The sequence below is a fragment of the Vulpes vulpes genome, chromosome 13 (assembly GCF_048418805.1).
Source record: "Vulpes vulpes isolate BD-2025 chromosome 13, VulVul3, whole genome shotgun sequence".
In the NCBI taxonomy this organism is placed as follows: domain Eukaryota; kingdom Metazoa; phylum Chordata; class Mammalia; order Carnivora; family Canidae; genus Vulpes; species Vulpes vulpes.
In genome coordinates this window covers 72,033,288-72,058,732 of record NC_132792.1, presented here as the reverse complement: position 1 = coordinate 72,058,732, position 25,445 = coordinate 72,033,288, and the positions used below count along the sequence as shown (strand labels likewise).

The following is a 25,445-nucleotide window of genomic DNA, read 5'->3' as shown; positions in this document are numbered from 1 at the left end:
GTTTAATATGGCCTTAGAGTCTAAACTTTGCTCCTAAAAATAAATGAGCACCACTAGACAAGTAACTTACCACATCTAGGCTTCAGGTTCTTCACGAATAAAATGGGAATAATAATAATTATACTATCTCAAAGGTTATTTTACGGATTGATATAATACATATAAACAATTTTATTAAAACAAATGTTATTTTCTTTTATATCAGTTATTTGTTTTCCAACTTGAGTAAATGGGTTAATAGTTTTCCACCTTATTTAGATATAAAGTTACCTAAATATTCTCAGGAATTTCACAAAATAAGAGTGACTTAAGGTATATTAAAAAGCCTGTATTCAAATAAACCTTAAACATTTTTTATCAGTAGTAGGTGAACTTGCATTGACAATCTAGATATTTTTCACTTTAATCTCTTACTATGTCACAATTTAAATGTAGTTATTCCTACAACAGTCTTAAATTTTTACTCAAAGTTCTTAATTCTGTGAGGACTATGAAGGGGTTTCCCCGATAGGATACTTGTACCATTTACAACTATCTCCATACATGCTTGAAAGAGCTCCCTTATGTATCTGGAAAGTCCCTCTAATCTCAAAGTCAGCAGACTCACTGTGAAATGCAGTCAGGGGTGGCAACAGCACCGGTTGCCTGCAGTCCTGAACTGTATGCTCTGCTCTGCTTCTGCCTTGCTGTATGACCTGATCCCTCCATCCCTTCATCTCTCTGTGCCTGAGTTTCCTCATCTGTAACATTGGAATAATCATATATGTCACCTACTTACTATACAGGAGTATCAACATAAAGTCTTTAAAAGCACTACAAAAGGTTGGTGTGGTACAATAGTAATTACCAAAAAAAAAAAAAAAAAAAAAACAATAGTAATTACCAAATGTACAATGCTATCCTGTAAATCAACAATGTTAAAGATTTCTGGCTTTAAACCTATAAAAGCTATTTATAATATTTTCTCAAGTTTCATACAAAAACCTTAAATTCCTGAGATTATCTTAATTATCTAGAAACTCTACCAAAGATTGAAAAAAATAGTTCCTTTCTCTCTATAATGTCTTTCTTTCTGGCCTTCTTCCAGGCAATGTTCCTTAAATCTGTGAAATTAAGAATGAGAAATTAGAATCTCATGATCAATTTATATAATTCCAAATCTATTTTGGTAATTTTTATCTTAAAATTTCCTAAGAATTAATTCTTTCAAAATGTAAACCTGAAAATTAAACTATCTTTGGTTAGGTTTTTAGCTTTTATCATTGTTTTAATAGACATTACTTTCATTACCCTTAATTTTTGTACAATGTGCATATATCCTTTTGTACTTTATTTTATTCATATATCCTAAGATTTTGTTTTATATATACATCAGCGCTTAAGACTTTTTGGGAAATAAAATGTGTTATAAAATAATTTTCTCATCACTAATGCTATTATAACATAAAGTTAAATTCCAAATGTCCCTTTCTGGTAGTGCTTAATATTATGTTAAAAAGATCAATTCAATTCAATTCAATTCAATTCAATTCAAATAGCCTACTAAGTGCTAGTCATTGTACTCAGAATATAAAAAGATGATCTTGTCCTTAGGGAGCTTATAATTATTATCCTACTGAGGATAATAATGTTTAAATTTTTATGTTGTCTATAACACTTAGGCAAATACATTAAATCTTATTCTGGAATCACATTACTAAAGCACTACTAGTTAGTTACACGTACACAAGTACAGCAAATAAAGCTCAATGCAGGGATCCCTGGGTGGCGCAGCGGTTTGGCGCCAGCCTTTGGCCCAGGGCGCGATCCTGGAGACCCCGGATCGAATCCCACATCAGGCTCCCGGTGCATGGAGCCTGCCTTCTCCCTCTGCCTGTGTCTCTGCCCCTCTCTCTCTCTCTCTGTGACTATCATAAATAAATAAAAAATTTTTTAAAAAAATAAATAAATAAATAAAGCTCAATGCATTTTATGTTAACTCTGTGATTAAAAAAAAGAAATTTCCACTCTTTTCCAAATACTGGATTTGGGTTAGAATGAGTCATGAATAAACTTCCTTTGTAATTCTGTATTTGCAAGAGAACAAGTAAGCTTAGGAGGCATATTGTCTCTATGTAACAGCAACAGGTACACAAACTGAAACATGAAAGTACTGGCAATAGTCTCTAATTAATTGGCCTGGAAAAAGAACACCATCCTGTCAAAGGGACTACCATTTCTTTTTCTGACAGATAATCTAAAATAAAAACAGAAAACAAAGAAGAAACATTCCATGAGTAATAAGTAAGTGTTTCATAGGATAAAGTACAATACGGAGACCAAAAAGTTGGGAGATACTTTCCAACGCAAAAGAAAAGGGCAAAATGGCATTCACCTTCTCCAGTCTAAGAAGAACTATAGTGGATCCCTGAGGAACATTTAATTTTACTAACTAATTCTCTTATACAATCTTTTTCAAAGATCTAACTTACACCAATATCTCTCATCTTTATTCACACTATTAGATAGCTGATCACATTCGCTGATAAAAAACAATAGGAGTTATGTATTATTCAAGCCCTATTATTATACAAATTGGTCACAGATAAAAGAATTGCAATGAAACAAACCAACAATCATCACTGAAATATGCCAACTCAATCATACCAAAGACTTAAAATACATAGAACTGAACTGATTATACTTTTGAAAAAGGTGTAACTGAAGGAATACAAAAAATTTTACAAATCTAATTAAAAGAAGCTAGATTTTGAAATATAAATTAAAACTTGGATAGCTATTTGCCAAATTTCCAGATTGATTTTTTTTAAGATAACACCTCAAGCACAAAGGAATATTTCTCTATCACTAACCTTACAAAGAATTCTGTACACTTAATTTTAAGTAGCGCAATGAAAGTATCTAAATTCTTATATACTCTGGCCCACTACATAAGCATTTATTTTGAATTGAATCTAGCTTTACTTTAATAATTAATTTTATACAACTCACCACTTTTGCATCAATTGCAACCTGAGCGAAGCCTTTACGATTACCCCAAATGATGTTGTAGGTTTCATCACTAATTAGGGCTTCTCGAACTCCGCCTGGTGAAATAGCTAACAAGTGACCACTCCTCAGAATTTCAACACATTTTTCTCTTGGTCCATGTAGAGCACAAAATACATCAAGTAATAAACTAAACCCTGTAAGAAACATTAGCATGAAGAGGTATCTTAAGTACTTCTTGTCCAGTTCTTCAAGACAAAAATCTTTACAACCTATAAAAGTTAGTATCCATATAAATCAGCAAATTCCTTTTCTTTTTTAAAAATCAACAAGAACTCTTAAAGTTTACATAAGTTAATATTGCTTGTAAAGTAATAGCTGTCTTGTTGATCACCTCCTCAGTGATCACCAACTACTCGGGTTACAGTACATATTCAAACTCTGAATTAAAACTCTCAAAAAACCTTGGAAAACAGGGACTCTGATTCCCATTTTATAGACAAAGAAAGATCTTGCTCAAAGTCACACACCTAGCAAATGGCAGGGCAGAGATTCCAGTCCAGGTATGTCTAGTCCAAAGCTCCTTCCACTGCATCTCATGGCCAAACACTGTCTACAGTATTTATTAGAGCAATCAGAAATGATATCCCATCAGCAATCACAAATCTAATCTTCCTTTAACCCTATAAGAAAAAGAATCACTCAAGAGAATATAAATCTGACTATGCTTAGCCCTACCAAAATTGGCAACTATAACAAAATCTATTAAAAGTTAGATGATGTTAATCCCACAACTAAACTTTTTAAATCAATAACAATAGCAAAATCACTAAGAGCTTTTAATAAAGTAACTATTTAACAGTCAATTCCAGGTCTTAATTTTATAGAGTTTTTCAAACCACAACTATTTATGAATGAAAGAAATAATCCTGGGATGCCTTAGTGGCTCAGCGGTTGGGCGTCTGCCTTTGGCTCAGGACATGATCCCGGAGTTCCGGGATTGGGTCCCACATTGGGCTCCTACATGGAGCCTGCTTCTCCTCCTTCTTCTGCCTGTGTCTCTGCCTCTCTCTTTCTCTCTCTATCTCTCTCTCTCTCTTGGTCTCTCATGAATAAATAAAATCTTAAAAAAAAAAAAAAAGAAAGAATCCTATTAGTAACTAAATATTTTAACCAAATCCTAAACTGGAACTGACTGATGTTAGTACAATATATTATTGAGAATGGGAAATAGGAGTAGTGACAATTGTGCAGACTAACCAAACTTCTCACAGATTAAAGGATCTGAAGCAAGGTTGAAAATATTAAGATTGAAATAATATTCATCCCTTACTATATTAAAAGCTCACTGATTTAACTAGATGCATTTTCATAATAGGCTTCACAAATTACAGATCATAAAGGAGAAATTTTTTTAAAAGCCAAGTGTTAAATAAAAATATTCACATTATATTACACACTAAAAAAGATGGAAGCAGCCTAATATTCTGTAAGAGAAAACTAGTTAAGTAAATATTTTAGTCATACATTAAAACTACTCTTTATAAAGCACGGTAAAATGTCAATGCTAACATTACATTTTTTTCAGAAAAAGAACACAAGGGGCAGCCTGGGTGGTGCAGCGGTTTAGCGCCGCCTTCGGCCCGGGGTGTGATCCTGGAGTCCTGGGATCAAGTCCCCCGTTGGGCTCCCTGCATGGAGCCTGCTTCTCCCTCTGCCTGTGTCTCTGCCTCTCTCTCTCTCTCTCTCTCTCTCTCTCATAAATAAATAAAATGTTTATTTAAAAAAAAAAAAAAAAAGAACACAAGAGTTTGCCTAACATGTAAAAATATGCAAATTAAAAATGAAGTACAATAAATCAAAATGATAACTGGTTTTTGTTTGGGTGGTAAGATTATAATGATGTCTTCCTTTTCTCTAGTTTTCAAATTTATTATAAAAGTGATCATATTGCTTTCTAAAGAAAAACTTTTTTATATAGAGTACAAATGGCTTTTTAGTGACACAAGGATCCTTGAAACATTAACCATGTCTATGAAAGGCACTGAGTAGACTATTATTTAATTCACTGCTTGGTGTTTGTCTCTCTGGTTGATGGGTGGTTTTGGCTTTTATTATTCTAGAGGACATATTATAAACTTTGTTGGCTTACTTCTGGTGATTCAATGACAAAAGAAAATAAGATTTATTCCCAATGAGCTTATTTTATTTTTTTTTCAAGATTTTATTTATTTATTCATGAGAGACACAGAGAAAGAGAGAGGTAGAGACACAGGAAGAGGGAGAAGCAGGTTCCATGCAGGGAAACTGACGTGGGACTCGATCCCAGGTCTGCTGAAACATGCCCTGGGCTGAAGGCAGCGCTAAACCGCTGAGCCACTGAGCCACCCGGGCTGCCCTCCAATGAGCTTATTTTAGAATGGCTTTTTAAAAACTCTGTTTGAAACCATTAGGTTAATTAATCTTTTTAAAAGGGTATAGGGGCACTGGGTGGCTTAGTCAGTTAAGTGTCTGCCTTTGGCTCAGGTCCTGATCCCGGGTTCCTAGGATTATGTAATCCTGGGTCCTAGGATATAATTATGTCCTGCTCTCTGCTCAGGGGAGAGCCTGCTTTTCCCTCTCCTCCTGTGATCTCTCTCCTTCTTGCTCGCTCTCAAATAAATACATAAAATCTTTTAAAAAATAAAATAAAAAGGTATAAAGCCTTTATGAACAGATTAAGAAGGATATAGTCCTGAATTTTAAGAGTTGTAAGTCTAACAGGCAAGTCAAGTACAAAAAAGACATATAGACTCTTTGGGATAGGGTTTCTGAAGCAGTATTATTATATGAAGACAAAATATATCCTGGTTGACTGTAAATGATTTTGACCTGCTATAATACTGATAGTAATCAAACTTTAATTCCTGTGAAGTTAAACTTCAAAAATCAGTATCTCATGGAAAAATTCATCATATTAAAAATCAACTACCTTGTATGCCAAAATATAAATTAATTGTGTGACAAAAGTTACAATCTATTTTTTTAAAGAGGAAGTTCAGTATTTAACTTAGAAAAATAATGAACTAAATACCTGTTAATAAAGAAAAAATCAGGTAACATTTTTGACCATAATATTCTTATATTTGGATATATTCTGTAAATAACAAAATTAGATACTCCCAAATTAGAGTTCAAAGCGTGTTACCCTAAAAAGGCAAAAAGCTTTTCCAAATGATACTAGAGAGTTCAAGGATATAGACTCTAACGTAATTTTATTATGTTAATTAAACATTTTTATGTCACTATCTACAGTCAAAGTTTACCTGGAATTTTAAAGACAAAGTGATCAGCTACCACACGGCAAGTCCTGCCTTTATGGATAAAAATTTTAGCCATGAAGTAGTAAAAATCTATAGGAATAGCTCCATGATAAAAAATTATAAGTGCTGGTCCTTCTTCTGGTATTTTTTCCATCCCATGAACTTCATAACCTGTTAGAAAGACAAAACACAAATGCTTAAAATATATTTATTAGTTTATTTACCCTAAAGGATGTTTACTAACTCAAAAACTCAGTTTTTTCTTGTAACAGCGCATAAGCCTTCCTCTTTCTCCCACTCTCTGTTCCCGCACAAATCAGTCCTAAAGCCATTAGGTGAGCCAGGGCCAGGTGTGGAGTGGAGGAGTGGCCTGGAGTACATGCTGGATCTCAGGCAGGGTGAGGAGGTGGCCCAGAGCTCAAGCAGAGTTGTGAGTGCATACCCACAGGAGAAGAGCCTAGAACAGGATGCTGGGGCCTGAGTGGGAATGGGAGGGGATCCAGGGTGAGATTAAGCATAAGGGTTACAGGGTAGCATCCAGACATTTCAGTGGCCTAGTATGGGGTATCAGCCCGAATGGGATAAGAAGGTATCCATGAGTGGCAGAGGATGGTAGCAGTAATAAGAGGTTAGTTACATACAGGAGGATTGGTCAAATAAGTCTACACATTAAGGATAATGTCAGCCTGGTTTCTCACTGTTGGAGATGGCGGCTACAAAAATAGAAAAGGAGAAAACCAGAATAAACTGTAGCCGTAAGAGAACCTTGCTCCCATCCTAAAAGTAAGAAAAAGCAGGATGTCAGAAACCTCAATCAGGAGAACTAACAGCTCCAATGGGTGACAAGCCCCTCTACTGAGAGACAAACTGAGTATGGAAGGAAGATGTAGGTGTCCTAAAAGGCAAGAGAATAACTGAAATGTTAACAAATTTAAAGGCCAAGTACAGGTGACCACTGAGTGTAGAATCCTTGGGTATCCCAGACACAAACAAGAGTCCACACTCAACAACATTCCTCCACAGGCCTCAATAGGTGCTTAAAAGAAAAAGTAGGGGCATGGCAGGGAAGAGATCCAAGAGAGCCCCTGCAAATGGGATAGAGAACAAAACCCACTTGCTTCTCAGAAGCTTCTCTTGGAAAAGCGAAACTCTACACAGAGAGGTACAGGAAACTCTTCCACCCCTCAAAGAAAAGGGCATATGCAAAAATATCTGATGGTAGAAAGGACAGAACTTACTACCCATCCCCTCATCCTTGCCTCATTCTACCCCAAGCAAAGGTCCATTACTGCTAGGAAAAGGCAGAAGCCAAAGCATCCACCTCTGGGAGGGAGAAAGTAAACCCGGTTCTGAAATAACATCAAGCAGAGATCTGCTACGACTGGAAGGAAGAGCAAGGAACTGGCTGCCAACTCCATACTCTCACCTATACAAGGCATTTTCCCTCCACTGGGAAGAGGCAAAGATACATTGAGAAAGCCTCACACCTTAGCCTGAGGCAGACAGGGCCTGTGTACAATTCTGGTTAAACCAAGAAAATTGAAGAGTTGCCCCTGCCATCCCCATCTCACCACAAGACTCACATGGAGTTCTAAGTAAAGGCAAAGAGAAACCCCAATGTGATGTAGGTATAATGGATTGAAGATGGAGGAGGACCATGGAGAAAAACCCTCTGGCACTGCAGACCCTATACCAATGCAAAAGGTAGCAGCAGGATTTTGCAGTCTGTGCTGAAGGTGCCTACCTAGAGCTACAACAAAACTCAAACCCAATTTATTTTTTTTAATTTTTAATTTTTTAAAGATTTTATTTATTTATTCATGAGAGACACAGAAAGAAAGAGAGGCAGAGACACAGGTAGAGGGAGAAGCAGGCTCCATACAGGGAGCCCAACGTGGGACTCGATCCCAGGTCTCCAGGATCACACCCTGGGCTGAAGGCGGCGCTAAACCGCTGAGCCACCCTGGCTGCCCCTCAAACCGAATTTAACTACAGAGTATACTGAGTTAAAGTCTACCCCATTCACTAATGGCCTGACAGAAAAAGGTCAATTTTCAGTTATAAATACTATTTACCTCATTCTCTACTGTTCTTTTAGAAGCAATGCCCGAATTCAATAAAAAGAAATTATGAAACATAAAAAACATCAAGAAAAAAAAATCCATTGTCAAGAGACTGTTTAAGTCAAAAGCACAGACCAAAATGTTTAAATTATCAGATAATAACTTTAAAATAACCATGGTTAATACATTAAAAGGACTTAGCAGAAAATTAAATACATATATAATCAGATTAGTAATTTTAGCAGATTGGAGGTGCCTGAGTGGCATAGTAGGTTGAGCATCCCAGTCTTGGTTTTGGCTCAGGTCATCTCAGGGTTGTGAAATCGAGCCCCATATTGGGCTCTGCACTCAGAATGGAGTCTGCTTAAGACTTGCTCTCCCTCTCCCTCTTACATGCATACTCTCTCTAAAATAAATAAATAAATCTTTAAAAAAATTTCAGCAGATAGAAGGAAATTATGAAAACAATGAGAAAATGGAAAGACAAACACTTGAATGAGATCTAAGGATTAGTAACATATCCATGTTAATTTCCTGATTTTAACAGTTTTATTGAGGTTAAGTAGGAGAACATCCTTATTTGTAGGAGATATACACTAAAAATGTATATTTAAAGAGAGAGTAACGTAGGCACTTATAGTCAAATGACGTAGGAAAATAAGTTCTTTGTACAATACTTGGAATATTAATTTTTAAAAAGTCTATAAATAAAAGCAATAGTCATTGCCTTCTATGGAAAAACCATATAAAATCCTAGAATCATAGAATCTATAAAATAAAAAGAACTTTTGGGTTACAACCGAAGAGACAATATTAAAACTTAAGACTATTTTTGATTATTAATCAAGGCTATCCAAGGAGACACACATCTGTGAAACATCAAGCACACTTTATTGAAACTACTAGTTTCTAAAGCACAATCTGGACCCTTCTGTGTAAGCTTGATAGAGAGTAGTTTCACAGGAGTATGAGATTCTACTTGTTACCAGCAGGTTGTAAACAGGGGAATGAACAGAAAAAGGGGATTACTGAAGAGGCCCAGGGTAGGAGACTTCAATTAAGTTATATATTCCCTGAGATAATACAATCTAAAGTAAAATTAAAATCATAAAGTAATTCATTGAGTGTGTGCTTTGGCAGCACATATACTAAAATAATTTATTGATAAAAATAAGAAAACTCTTAAGAAACTCTTGACCCAATGCAAAATAAAACATCATTTAAACATATACAGAGGCACCTGGGTGGCTTAGTTGGTTAAGCGTCTGCCTTCGGCACTGGCACTGGTCACGATCCTTGGTCCTAGGATCAAGCCTACAGGGCTCCCTGCTCAACTGGGAGCGTGCTCTCAATGCTTGTGTTCTCTCTCAAATAAATAAATAAATAAATAAATAAATAAATAAATAAATAAAATCTTTAAATAAATAAACTGTTATATACAAATGGATAACTTACTAATGTTGCAAACTTGTTTCATTCACAAACATAAATTATACATTAGAAACTCCACCCATTTTATTCATCAAAAACAAAAATGATTTTATAGAATCTAATTACTACATGCAGGAAAAAAACTGATGAGAAATTTGAACTAGAAGTCAAGAAAACATCTCTACTACAAATGAAATTAAAGACTCATGCCACTTATCTCTCCTTGTTAACCCTATTCCAAGTCACTGTGAGGGGAACAAGTTTCAGCAAGGGAAGCAAATGATATAGATGAAAGGCTGGTAGAGATGGGGAGGGGGATGGTTTCTGAAGGCTTCCTTCTAACATGACCCAGTTTAAGCTGCCTTCCTGTCCATACTTGCTTCTCTGCCAGTTAAAGAGATTAACTTGCCTACTGCCCTTTACACTACTATACCAACACATTTTTCATAGCAATCTTGTGCTATTGGTATTTGTGGAGAATATGAAAGATTTAAGTAAGCTCCACCAATGCTTTAGAGGAAAATATCCTGCATATTTTATCACAAGAGTGGGAACTTATACCCCGAGTAGCAGATGAAATGTGATCATGGCTCTACTCATAAGATGTTTTTCCTTCCCATCTCACTGCTGACAGGTGCCATTACAGACCTCAGCCTCAGCTGGTCCCAGCAAAAAGAAAAATGCCTACTAAACAACCAATGAGTCAATGAAGAAGTCAAGAGAATAAAAATTACTTTGAGACAGATGAAAATGAAAATATACCATAACAAAACTTATGGGATATAGCAAAATCAGTTCTAAGAGGAAAGTTCATAGTGATAAATGCCTATCTCAAGAAAACATGAAAAATCTCATATAAACAACCCAACAACATCTCAAGAAACCATAAAAAGAACAAAGTTAGGAGAAGGAAGAAAACAAGGATTAGTGAGGAAGTAAGTGAAATAAAGACTAAAAAGACAATACAAAAGATCAATAAAACCAAGAGATAGTTGTTTGGAAAGATAATCAAAATTGTCAAATCTTTAGCTAGACTCACCAAGAAAAAGAGAGTACTCAAAAAAAATTAAATCAGAACTCAAAGATGTGACTTTAATACTGATACCACAGAAATACAAAGGATAAGAGACTAATATGAACAATATATGCCAGGAAACTGGACAACCTACAAGAAATGGATAAATTCAACCTTCCAAGACTGAATTGTGAAGAAACAAAATCTGAACAGACCAATTACTAGTAATATGATTGAATTAATAATCAAATACCTCCCAACAAACAAAAGTCCAGGACTAGATGCCTTCACCAGTGAATCCTATCAAACATTCAAAGAGGAATTAATATCATTCCTTCTCAAACTCTTCCAAAAAGTAGAAGAGGAGAGAACTCTTCCAAACTCATTTTACAAGGCCAACATTACCTTGATACCAAAACCAGACACGGACACTGCAAAAGAAGAAAGTTACAGGCTAATATCCTTAATGAACATATATATATATATATATAAATCTTCAACAAAATATCAGCAAATCAAATTCTGCAGTGCATTAAAAAAATCATATACTATGACCAAGTGGAATTGATTATAGGGATGTAAAAATGATTCAACATTTACAAATCAATGTGATACACTACATTAACAAAATGAATAAGAATCATATTATCATCTCAGTAGATGCAGAAAAAGCATTATGACAGAGTTCAGTATCTACTTATGATAAAAACTCTCAACAAAGTGTAGAGGCAACATATCTCAACACATATGACAAGCCCACAGCTAACATCATATTCAACAGTGAAAAACTGAAAGCTTTTCCTCTAAGATCAGAAACAAGACAAGGATGCCCACTCTCACTACTTTTATTCAACATAGTACTAGAAATCCTAGCCAGAACAATTAGGCAAGAACAAGAATTAAAAGGCATCCAAATTGGAAAGGAAGGAGTAAAACTGTCACTATTTATAAATGACATGATATTCTTTTTTTTTTTTTAAGATTTGATTATTTATTCATGAGGGACACATCTGCCCGATGGCATGATATTCTTTACAGGAAACCCTAAAGACTCCATCAAAAAACCATTAGAATAAAATTCAGTAAAGTTGCAGAACACAAAATCAATATATAGACATCTGTTGTGTTTCTATACACTAATAAACTATCAAAAAAGAGATTAAATTAACAATTTCATTTAAGATTATATGAAAAGGAATAAAATATCAGAATAAATTTAACCAAGATGGTAAAAGATCTATACACTGAAAACTGTGGTATTAATAACAGAAACTGAAGAAGATACAAATAAATGGAATGATATTCCATGCTCATGTATTGGAAGAATTAATATTGTTAAAATGTTCACACCAGCCAAAGCAATCCATAGATTCAATGCAATCCCTATGAAAATTTCAATGGCATTTTTCAGAGAAATGAAACAAGCAATCCCAAATATTTTTGTGAAACCACAGAAAATGTCAAAGAGCCAAAGCAATCGTGAGAAAGAACAAAACTGGGGGTGTCATGTTACCTGATTTCAAACTATGTTACAAATCTATAGTAATCAAAACCTTATGGTACTGAAATAAAAACACATATAGGTCAGCCCGGGTGGCTCAGTGGTTTAGCACAGCCTTTGGCCCAGGGCCTGATCCTGGAAACCTGAGATCAAGTCCCACGTTGGGCTCCCTGCATGGAGTCTGCTTCTCCCTCTGCCTGTGTCTCTGCCTCTCTCCCTCCCTCTCTCTCTCTCTCTTTCTCTCTCTCTCTCTCTGTCTCTCATGAATAAATAAATAAATCTTAAAAAAAAAAAAAACAGACACATAGATCAACAGAACAGAATAGAGAACAGAAATAAACCCACACATATATGGTCAATTAATTTTTGACAAAAGAGCCAAGAATATGCAATGGGTAAAGAATAATCTCTTCAATAAACAGTGTGGGTGGTCACATTCAAAAGAATAAAACTAGACTACTATCTTCCTCATACACAAAAATTAATGCAAAATGGATTAAAGATTTGAATGCTAAGACCTGAAACCACAGAACTAGAAGACATAGCCAGTAAACTCCATGACATTAGACATGGCAATGATTTTTTAAACCTGATTCCAAAATCAAAGGCAACAAAACCAAAAATACACAAATGGGACTATATCAAACTAAATGCTTCTGCATGGCAAAGGAAATCATCAACGAAATGAAAAGGCAACCTACTGAAAGGGAGAAGACATTTGCAAATCATGTGTCTGATAAGCAGTTAATATGCAAAATACAAAGAACTCATACAACTCAAAAGTAGCAAAAAAAAACAATCATTTAAAAAATGGACAAAATCTAAACAGATATTTTACAAAGATATACAGAATACCAACCAGTACATGAATGACATCACTAATCAGGGAAATGCAAATCAAAAGTATTATGAGTTATCATCTCATATCTGTTACAATAGCTATTATTAAGAAGTCAAGAAATAACAAGTGTTGGCAAGGATATGGAAAAAAGGGAACCCTCTTGCACTGTTGGTATGAATGTAAATTAGTATAACCACTACGAAAACAGTCTGGAGGATCCCCAGAAAGTTAAAAATAGAACTACCACACCATCCAGCAATTCCACTTCTGGGTATTTATCCAAAGAAAATAAAAACACTAATTCAAAACAACATCTGCATCCCAATGTTCACTACAGAATTATTTACAATAGCCAAGATATAAAAACAATCTAAGTGTCCACGAATGAATAAATTGATAAAGAAGATACAGCATATATAGATACAATGGAATACTATTCACCTATAAAAAAGAATGATATCTTATACCATCGGTGACAACATAGATGGAACTTGAGGGCATTATGCTCAGTAAAATAAGTTAGAAAGAGAAAGATAAATACCATACAATCTTCCTTATATGTGGACTTTAAAAACAACAAACAAAAAAACAGAGCTCACTGAGAACAGATTGGAGGTTGCCAAAGGCAGGAGATGGGAGTAGGCAAAATGGGGTCAAGGGATACAAACTTTTGTTATAAAATAAATAAGTCATGGTGATATAATGTACAGCATGGTGACTATAGTAATACTATAGTATATTTGAAGATTGCTAAGAGAATCTTAAAAGTCCTCATCACAGGAAAACAAAATTTTTGTCATAGTGGCATCAAAGTGTACGATGACGTATTTTAACCAGACTTATTGTGGTGATCATTTCATATTTTAACCAGACTTATTGTGGTGATCATTTCACACATATGCAAATACTAAATCACTACATTGTATACCTAGTGTGATAGAATGTTAATTATATCTCAATTTTGAAAAGGAAAGAAAATTATAAAGTGATAAATTGTTTTTGTTACTACTATTTTTTCATGGCATAAAAGAAACACCAACTTTGGCTTATACTCCATTCAGTTAAATAAAAATGGAGAAATCTTTCTCAAAAAAAAACAAAAACAAGGGGGGGGAAACAAGCATTTAGAGGCCAAAGGCAGAATTAGGCTCAGAGTAAAAGGAAGGTAAAGAGAAAGGAAATCTCAAGTGGCTAGAGCAGAAAAGAAAGCTCCTAAAGCTACATTGCCACACACAGAATAGCTGTCCCAAGAATCCCACTACTCACTTGTAAGAGACAAAAGGAAAATCCAGAATATGAAAACATGAAACTGTTTCTTTCCTTAAGTTTATCCCCATTTGATGTGCTAAGAAACAAACATTCAAATAATATAGACTTCAATGTAAATTTTAGGGCAGAAAATTCATTTTTAAAGTAGTTTATAATGTCTTCACCAAACGGACGAAATTAAGTATAACTGTGATTCTAGTATTGAAAGAAAAAGTACTTGGTAATATCTCAAATGGACTTAAAAGAATGTTTTTAAAAATTAAATTTAATGATATTTTGAGATTATGTTTGCTTTTAACATTTCTTTCCATTTACCTACCTCTAATTCAAGTAATCAGATTGACTTTTAGCTCTACAGAACAATCAATGAGGTGGTCTCAAGTTACCAAAAGAATCAACTGTCTCAGATAAATTTTTTGAGAAAAAAAAAATACTTCTTTGAGGGATTCTACACAGAATATTCCTGAGGTTCCTTCGTGCCTTCCAGAATATTAAGAATATTAAAAAAAGAATTAAATAACTGTACTTACTTATATAATACCAAATCATCTGATTCAAAGTAGAAAAATCCAGCTAATTCAATTATTGACAAAAACTATCGTTTACCACAGTGGCAATAAACATGAAATCCAAATATATTATTTAACTGTGTCACAGATGTGATAGACCACTCACTGCTCAGAAAGCATCAGTAGATAACACTCTAGTCCAACATTTTCAAGGTCTTTTAGAGCCCAATTGCCTATCAAGTTTTATTAAACAGATTCTTACATGAATTATTTGAGCAAAATGTGGCTCCCTAAAAATACTTTCCCATCTTTATGGTTCCACTCACATGATTGTGTCTAAATGGAATATTTCCTGGCCAATGTTTCCCTGTCTAGCAGAAGTAGAAACTTTTGGGACACCAGGGTGGCTCAGTCAGCTGAGTGTCCAACTCTTGATTTTGGCTTGGGTCATGATTTCAGCGTGATAGGAGGAAGCCTGGCAACCAGCTCTGCATTCAGCATGGAGTCTGCTTAGGTTTCTCTCTCTGCCCCTCCCCCCTTCACGTGCTCTCTCTCAAATAAATAATTTTTAAAAAGAAAAAAAAGTAGAAACTTTAGGGCACTTAAGCTCTTCCTCAAGACTCCATATTTACCTGGTTACCAAGTCCTGTACGTTTTACTTCTAAAACCTCTTAAATCTATCATTCTCTCTTCCCAAGGTTACTTCCAAAGCGCAGTCCTATCATCTCCTGCCTATAGTACACCAATCCTTAGGGGGTCTGATGAGCAACACAAACTCAGAGAAAGTAATCACAATGGCAATTAATTGTCACTGTCCATCCAGCCACTGTCTAGGGAGGGAGTGGCATATTTTGAGTAGTGGGGCCCCTCGGCCCAGGTAGGGCCAGAGTGCAAACCCATATTTGTCTAACTCCAAAGTCCATGCTCTTGGCCTATACTACAACTTGTACAACAGATACGTCTATGCTAAGCTATATCTGTGACTTACAAATGCTATTTACAATCTATTAGTGAGTTATGAAATCACTTTAGTGAGTTATGAGCATTTTTCTTTTTAAATAAGAAAGAATTGAAAATAAAACAGATCACTGTAGAAAGTAGATATACTTTTCATGAAATAGTATATACATATGTGCTTGTATATTAGGTAGCGAAATTCATTTACTAGAAATAATAGTAAAAAATTTGATGACCGAAAAATATCTTGAAAATACCAGGGACTCTGACAGAACACATTAGGTATGTTAAGTTGAACTTAATAATGATCAAGATAGGGGAGCCTGGGGGGCTCAGTTAAGCATCTGCCTTTGGTTCAGGTCATAATCATAGGGTCCTGGGATCCAGTCCCACATTGGGCTCCCTGCTCAGCAGGGAGTCTGCTTTTCCCTCTCCTTCTGCCCCTCCCCCTGCTCCTGCTCTCTCTCTCCCCCCGCCCCCAAATAAAATAAAAATCTTTTTAAAAAAATAATAATGACGAACAAGTCACAGACAATGTATTTTGGTGCCTTCCATATTACTGAAGATGTTCTTTGGGGCACCTGGGTGGCTCAGTTGGCTAAGTGTCCAACTCTTGATTTCAGCTCAGGTCATGATCTCAGAGTCAAGAGATGGAGCCCTGGCTCAGCCTCCATGCTCAGCAGGGAGTGTGCTCAAGACTCTCTCCCTCTCCTGCTGCCCCTCCCCCTGCTTGCACGAAGGTACTCTCTCCCTCTCAAATAAATAAATCTTTTTTAAAAAAGATACTCTAGGGATCCCTGGGTGGCACAGCGGTTTGGCGCCTGCCTTTGGCCCAGGGCGCGATCCTGGAGACCCGGGATCGAATCCCACGTCGGGCTCCCGGTGCATGGAGCCTGCTTCTCCCTTTGCCTGTGTCTCTGCCTCTCTCTCTCTCTCTCTCTGTGACTATCATAAAAAAAAAAAAAAAAAAAGATACTCTATAATTATGATAGCTAACATTCATTAAACATTTAGTATGCAATAGAAATTATGCTAAATACCACTTTACATGAAATTTCACTGAATCCTTACAACCCATTTTCTAGATGGGGAAAATAAGATTCAAAACATTAAATATCTTGTTTGAGGAGGTTATTTAGTTTTAAGTAGTTCTCCTAAGATATTTATCAATTACCAAGTAGAAAATAGCAACTTTATGGTAGAGAAACCTGGAAACACCTCCTTAGCCACATAATCAAAGTTAGTATCAACAGTAATCAGACATACCAACATCATGTACCTCTGATATGATGCACTGAGAAGAATACATCATCACTTTTGTGGTATTCTTGTCAAATACGTGTAAATATGTGTAGCTTCAGTCACATTATGGAAAACATCATATCTAAATTGAGAGTCTACAAAAAATTGAGCAGTCATCTTCAAAACTGTGAAGCACACAAAACAAAACAAAACACCTAACTAAATAACCATCATATATTGGAGGAGACAGGGCACTAAATGCAGCATGGGATTCTGGTACAAGGACACTGGTGAGAAAACTGGTAAGATTTGAATAAGGCCTGTAGTTTAGTTAATGGTATTGTAACATCATTAATTCAATAGCTGTATAAATGGTCACGTAAGATGTTAACATTAGAGGAAATTGTGTGAAAAACATGCAAGAATCTTGGTATTTTGCAACTTCTCTGTAATACTAAATTTAAAAAAAAAAGTTTAAAAAAATCATAACTGTTGCAAAAGGCAGGGAGGAGAAAGGAGAGGGGGAAGGGGAAAAAGAAGTTACGTAACTTCTTAAGGCCACCCAACCAGTCATTGGTTTTGAACTCAGGCAGTCCCTCACCCAATGAAAGACAGAAGAGATTAAAGGAATTGCTTTTTCAACTGAAGCAGAGAGGGAATATTTCTTAATACCTCAATTTAATTTTCCCATAGATCTTGCTACATATGGTTTAATTTATAGGACCCTTTAGTGAATAAAATGTATCTATTTTTTTATGAAGTAATAGAATATAAAGTAAAAGTTTGTCCATAAAAAAACTCAGTAACTCATAATAAACCCTATGATCAAACTACTTATCCACCATATTTTTCAAAAATTTTATTCTGCCTATGAATTTAACCAGTTACGATGGCATTAGGTGAGCATACATATTTTCAGACAATAAATTTCCCTTGTATAACAAATATGAAATAAAACAAGATAAACTACTAAAAGCCTCAAAATGAAATATTCCTTACTTTCCTAAAGTGAAAGTTATAGTCCTCATTACCTTTACATTGTGCTAAAATAAATAGCTTTACTTCTCTCAAAAACACTTAGATATCTGAGGACTCTTTCTCATCCTATTAATTTTCAGGGGAAATATTAAATATTATGAGTACAGCTTTTTAAAATATTCATATTTTCCAGGAATTACGGTTTTTGAAAAATAAGTCAAGTTTAAAAAGCTAACTTGAGGGTAAGGATTTCATTGACCTACCACCAAGCAAACTACCTACAAATATAGGTATTTAAGAAACATCAAATTAATATTTCTTGATTTACTATAGGAATTATGGTATGCAGCAAACAAGAATCAGATAATTTTTGGGGGTAGGGGTGGCGCCTGGGTGGCTCAATGGGTTAAGTGTCTGTCTTCAGCTCGGGTCATGATCCCAGAGTTCTGGGATCCAGCCTCACATAGGGTTCAGCAGGGAGCCTGCTCCTTTTTCTCCCTCTGCCTGCTGCTCCCCCTGCTTGTAGTTCCTGTCAAATAAATAAATCTTTTTTTAAAAAAAGAGGTTTTTGAAAAATGACAGAGCACTTAAATTATATACAGTATGACATAAAATACAACTTCAAAACAGAAAACAGTGGATAGATTCTTATACAAAGAAATTTATAGTAAACAAGTTATAAATAAATGATAGCTTAGCAGATAAATGACTACATTCATTATAAGACTTATATAGTTCCATGTAGTCATTAGAAGTCAGTAAGGCTTAGTGACATGAAAAATACTAATTGGCAACACATGTAAGAAATTATAAACACACTATAATTTTAACAAAATGCAAATGCATAGTAAATTTTAGGTAACCATTATTTTCTTTGGTTTTTTGCCACATTTTTTTACAATAAACACCTTTATTAGTTAAAAAATTCCTTTGAAGATTCTTTAAAAAGCATAAATTAAAACTGATTTCACACCAAATACAAAAATCCAAATATGTACACAAATGCTTTTTATATATGTCATTAACAATAGGATAAAGAAAATCATTTTTTCCAGTTTTATTGAGAAGCAATTGGTATGTATCACTGTATAAGTTAAAGGCACAGAGCATGATGGTCTGAATTACATATATTGTGAAATGATTTACCACAGCAGGTTCTGCTAACATCCATCATCTCATATAGATTAAAAAAAAATAAAGAAAAAACTTTTTCTTATGTAAAAACTCTTAAGATTTACTCCTAAAAACTTTACTATACATTGAACAGCAGTGTTAACTATAGTCGTGTTGTATATTACATCCCTAGAACTTATTTATCTAATAACTGGAAGTTTGTACTTTTGACCACCCTCCTCCAATTCACCCTTCCCCATCTTCTGCCTCTGGTAGCTGTAAGTCTGACCTCTTTTTCTATAAGTTTGGGATTTTTCTTTTTTTTTAGATGGCACATATAAGTGAAATCATACAGTATTTATCTCTGTCTGACTTATCTCACTTAGCATAATGCCTTCAAGGTCCATCCATGTTGTAAATGGCAGGATTTCCTCATTTTTTTATGGTTGAATAAGGAACAATCACTTTTAAAAGAGTGTCACTTAGCTAATAAAATATAATGTTAAGTTACTATAAAAAAAACATTAAAATGGGCTAAGAACTATATATTTTACTTCCTCTGAGCCATAAATGCATATTTAAATATACCTCAGAAAAACAAAAAAATCTCAAAATTACATATTCTATTACAAAATAAGCTTAGTGCTTGAAATTATCTAAATTAAATCATGTGTCCTGAAATATACACAAACCCAAATTCCTTAGGATATATAATATTCTGAAATATAGGGGTGTATATTTGGGAGAAGGATAAATATATTCACAAGTATTGTAAACAATGCCACTGTAGTTTTGTGTCACTGTAGACAATGAACCAACAGCAGTCTACATAGATGCAGTCTCTCAGATGCATACACACGATATGCTGAAGTATCATCTCACGTAAAACAACCATGCATAAAGACTGGCAAGAGCATTAACATTAATGAGTAATATTCAAAATTCAACACATCAAAGGCATATGGCTCCTGTTTGCAAACCTGCTGAATACCACTACTTTTGACCCTGAATTCCCAAACCTAGGACAAACTTCAACTTCCTCACAGGAAAACTGTAAAATGGGGACAATATGTAGAATCTATCATAAGTTCTAAAAGAATGTATGGTAAGCATTCAACAGCGTATAACATAATAGGTGCTCAAAAAAGACTTATAAGAAACGCATGTGGTAGGGGCACCTGGGTGGCTCAGTGGTTGAGCCTTTGACTCAGGTCGTGATCCTGGGGTCCTGGGATGGTGTCCTGCATCGGGCTCCTCGCAGGGAGCCTGCTTCTCCCTCTGCCTATGTCTCTGCCTCTCTTTCTGTGTCTCTCATGAATAAATAAATACTCTTCAAAAAAAAAAAAAAAAGAATGCATGTAGTATTAAAATGATGACACACTGGCCTAATAAGCATGTTACTGGTGACTTTTGCTATTAGCAGCCTTATACTTCCTGATATGTAACCTCTGGTACCTATTTCAAAATCTGTGCTTCCTTCTGAAACCACTCTGATGCTCAAAATGAAATAGAAAGTACACCTTTGTTACCCACCTATCGAATTTTCTGTATTTTCTGTCCTAACACAAAAATGACCAACAAATAAGACAAAAATTGGTAAAGAAAAACACCAAGTCCTTGATAAAAGGCTATACAAGAGGGCAATTTTCATAATAGCCAAACAAAGACCGCCAATCATTAAATGTAGAACACCACAATCTCTCAAATGATAAAGAATGAATATCCTGGAGAGAAACTTGTTGCTATTCATTTATTCAAGAGACATATGACCTCTGAAATGAATCAAACAGGAAATGGGTAGGTTTGGGTATACTAATTATATGTAATATTATCAGTTAATACTCATTTTCCTAAAAATCTCTACACTAGGAAAGTCAAACTTATTTTGAACAAAATGGAATTAAGTTCTAAATAACTAAAGCATTTTTGAAATAGGTTTCTATACAGCTTTAATTAGTTTCTTAGTCGTTTAGATAGCTTACATACAAATTTTAATATTTTAGGTTATAGAAATAGTCTGTTGTATGGTTGTTTAATGGAAACTAATATGCTTAGAAAAACTCATGTTAAGAAAGACATATTTATATATATACAATGTATGCAAAGAGATAAAAGGAAATAGTAAATATCCCCTATATTTTTCAGTATCAATCAATAAAATGGGATAATGATACAGTTTCAGTGCCACACTCATGAACAGCCACACAGAGACCACAAAGTAATCTTGCTTACCATGCCAAACTGCTGCATGTCCATCCCAAAGAGTTGCCACCGTCTTCCTTGCGCCATCCCATAAATTATGAGAGTAGGCTTCTTTCAATACATTCTTCCTCTTATAAATGTGTAAGAAAATAATAGTAAGATAGAGAAGAAAAATAGTAAAGTAAGGAAGTATTAAAAGTATTAGTGGTGTAAAAACCCAAAGGAGATAGTTTGCAAAATTCAAATAGTCCTCCAACTGCTCCACACCAAACCATTCTTCAAGTATGTGAATCAGACAAGTCATATAGGGCATAGAATCCTGTCCCGTACCACAGGTTTGATTTTTGTCTATCATTTTTCTTTAGGTGAAAATGACAAATTCAGTCTCTTTCTTCATCGTCATGGTAGGTCCTTAACTTGGCCACTAGAAGAGAAACATAATCCAATGTTATTCTCTTCACAGCTGAAAAAAATGTTTTAGTCTACATTAATATTACATAGAATCATTTCTTAATATGAAAAATGAGTAGATTGTTAATAGTTAACTTGGTTAACTTTGTTACAGACTTCAATGTGAAAATTATAAGGTTTAATTTGCATGCTCATAAAGTATGTCAGGTTTAGCTTTTGAAATAACTCACAAGCTATAATTGAGAGAGGAAAATAAACCTGATGAAGAATGAAATTTTGGATTGATCTTAATCATTTGAGTTACATCTTAAGTGGACCATACTGAATGTATCTTAAACTAGGTTATGTTGAGATAACTGTTCTTCACAAAAGAAAGCATCAATATTTGATTTAATAAAAGTAAACCAATTCTTTAGGAAACGATGACATATATTTTTGGGTACTGTCTTTTATAAGCAGGTTTACAAAAAAAATATTCTTTTGACATTCTGCAATAATAAAATTTTATCAGTGTCATTTTTATCTTAGTCACTAAAATTTCTAAGTTTTCAACGACTGAAAAGATACCTATACAATTATTTTATGTCACTTATCTCTTTTTTTTGTATATTTTTTTATTGGTGTTCGGTTTGCCAACATATAGTACAACACCCAGTGCTCATCCCATCAAGTGCCCTTCTCAGTGCCTGTCACCCAGTTACCCTATCCTCCCACCCACCTCCCCTTCCACACCCCCTTGTTCGTTTCCCAGAGTTAGGAGTCTCTCATGTTCTGTCACCCTCTCTGATTTTTCCTACTCATTTTCTCTCCTTTCCCCTTTCATCCCTTTATGTCACTTATCTCTAAACTAGCCACTTAACTTACCAGAAATTAGGTAAATATCTTGTCCCAAGCTTCAGTGTAAGTATTCTGGAAAACAAAGTATACAAATGGAAGAAAAATATGATTTAAAAAATAATAATTGTTAATATCTCAAGTTAATAGTTCCATAAAATAAATATTTCATAAATGTGTGACAAATGTTATGGCCCTAGCCCCACACTAGTGCATTACAGTTAAAAATTAGACTGTTACCAATGCTTTAGTGCAGATAGCTCTATAACACTATTTACTTCCATTATATAAAGCCCCACTTAAGACTTTTTTCTAAATTCAGAGCTATAAAAAAACTTTACTTCTTTGGAGAAAAAGTATGAAGGTAAAATGTATAACTGATCATGTCTCTTTTTAGTAACTTTTCCAGATAATAAGCTGATATCAAATAAGATTTATGATATATAATTACACTAGCTCTGGGCAGCCCCGGTGGCGCAGCGGTTTAGCGCCGCCTACAGCCCAGGGCGTGATCCTGGAGACCCTGGATCGAGTCCCACATCGGGCTCTCTGGATGGAGCCTGCTTCTCCCTCTGCCTGTGTCTCTGCCTCTCATTCTCTGTGTCTCTATGAATAAATAAATAAAATCTTTAAAAAAAAATTACACTAGCTCTTATGATCGTGATCTTTTACACAAGATTTCTTTCCTTTATTCCTATTTTTTCTGGTTCTGATTCTATTCTTAAGAGATATTTGTCATTACTTCATACTATGTAACTTTACAAAAATCATCTCGAACCCTCTGTAGATGAGACAGGAAATGAGTAAATAAAGAAACGGATAGAGGGAGAGGGAGAGACAGATATACAAGAGCAGTTATACATTGTCTTTATGCCAAGATTATCTTGCTGATTGACTTATTAACAGGGAATACATTTTGACTTACTCCTCCAGGGATGGAAGATTTAGTCTAATTTAATTCCCTTGTAACCAAGAGCATTTACTTTTGAGAAATATATGCCTGCTATGGTAACATAAGGGAAGCACAACACACATTAAGCCCACAATCTGGCTTTATTTATTTTTTTTTACTGAAGTATTAGTGACACACAATGCCACATTCATTTCAGGTGTGCAACACAGTGATTTGACAATTCTGTATGTTATGCTGTGCTCACCACAAGTGTAGCTGACATCTGTCACCATACAATGATACGGGCTTTAATTACATCACATGCTCATTAGTCCATCTAAAGACTTGAACCCTTATAATGTATCAGGGTTTGATCATTTAGAAGGCAACAGGAACATACCAAAATGTGTTACTTTTAAAATGAGAGCTCCCCCCACTAGGATAGCTGGAATCACAAAAATGGAAAATAAGTGTTGATGAGGATGTGGAAAAATTAGAATCTTCATACACTGCTGGTGGGAATGTAAAATGTGCAACCACTGTGGAAATCCATTTGGCAGTTTCTTGAAAAGCTAAACATACCTTATGACTCAACAGTTCTAGTCCTAGGTATATATCCCAGAAAACTAAAAGCATGTATTCACACAAAAATTCCTATGTGAATGTTGATAGCAAAATTACTCCTAATGACCAAAAAGTGAAAACAACACAAATGTCCATCAACTGATAAACGGATAAACTAAATGTGCTCCACCCCTCCAACAGAGTATTATTCAGCCAAAAAAAGAAAGAGGTACTGGTTCATGCTACAATAGGCATGAATCTTGAAAACATACTAGATTAAAAAAATCAGGCACTAAAGGCCACGTTCTGTATGATTCCATTTATATGAAATATCCAGAATAGGCTAATGAATAGAAACAAAAAGGTAAGTGGCTGCCGGGGGGCAATGACAAGTGACTGCTAATGGAAACAGAGGTGTCTTTTGGGAATAATGAAAAGGTTCCAGAATTAGATAGTAGTGATGGTTATACAACCTTGAAGTCATACATTTTTAAATGGTCAATGCTATGGTGAATTACAACTCAACAGAAAAAGAGATTTTAATACTGTTAATAAATTAAAAAATAAAATAAATTAAAATTTACAATAGCCTCTCAAATATGTTAGAAGAAGCTTTTCCTAGGCCTAAAAACCAATTGTTTTGATGATCTAACCTTATTGCTTAATACAATTGCCCCAATACTCTAACCTCATTTCTGATTTTAATAGGATCATAGCATCTTATGGTTTTAAAACCTTCTTTAGTACCCCCTCGCTCAAACTGGTACTAGAACTATACTTATCCTCAATTACATTCTGATTTATCAAACAAACAGTACACACACAGTACAGTGAAGAGGGACAGTGCATTGGCAGGCATCCCGTGAGAGAGTTTACATGGCCATCTTCATAAGTAGTCCCTGAACAGGTGGCCCAGTGCTGCATGAAAGAACCTCCTCTAAACTGTCAAACTCGATTTTGATTTAAACCCTTCCAGAACAGAAAAAATCAAAAGGTGTCTGATTCCATCTTCAAAACTATCCATCAAACTACTAAAAAGATCTTCCATATACTTACCTCACTGTAACTTCCCTACTGGACCTAGTTCTATACCATAGAACCTCTTCCATTAGACAAACTCTTAAGTTTCAGCACAGCTATGACGAGCTACAAAAACCCATTCTCTGGTCAGAATCCTTAATTCTTTCAACACCTCCTCAGACCCTAATTTCATAACCTTTTACCACTCAGGTCAGTCTCCATGACTGACTCCAGTTGTTTGATACTGAGAGGAGCATATATAGTAACCCAACTGTGCCTCAACTTGCTAAGATCTATAAAACTGGCATATAAT

The 25,445-nt window shown here is 34.9% G+C and overlaps 1 protein-coding gene across 14 annotated transcripts in view; it reads right to left on the bottom strand.

Moving 5' to 3' along the window:
• The window catches only part of TMEM68 (transmembrane protein 68), a 98,048-nt gene that overhangs the window by 67,759 nt on the left and 4,844 nt on the right, over positions 1-25,445 (bottom strand). For 10 of the 14 annotated variants that reach the window (XR_011996658.1, XR_011996659.1, XR_011996656.1 and 7 more), the window contains exons 2-5: positions 22,687-22,731; positions 21,442-21,835; positions 6,294-6,461; positions 2,992-3,185 (exon numbers count right to left, since the gene is read on the bottom strand). Coding sequence is in view for 7 of the 14 variants with exons in the window: in XM_026011563.2 (XP_025867348.1) it covers positions 2,992-3,185; positions 6,294-6,461; positions 21,442-21,766 (687 nt within the window). In the remaining 7 variants the exon portion in view is untranslated. Of the gene's footprint in view, positions 1-607; positions 741-2,991; positions 3,186-6,293; positions 6,462-17,155; positions 17,259-21,441; positions 21,836-22,686; positions 22,732-23,107; positions 23,131-25,445 lie in introns of those variants that run through there. The other 4 variants (XR_011996660.1, XM_026011611.2, XM_072734715.1 and 1 more) reach the window with 4 other exon arrangements.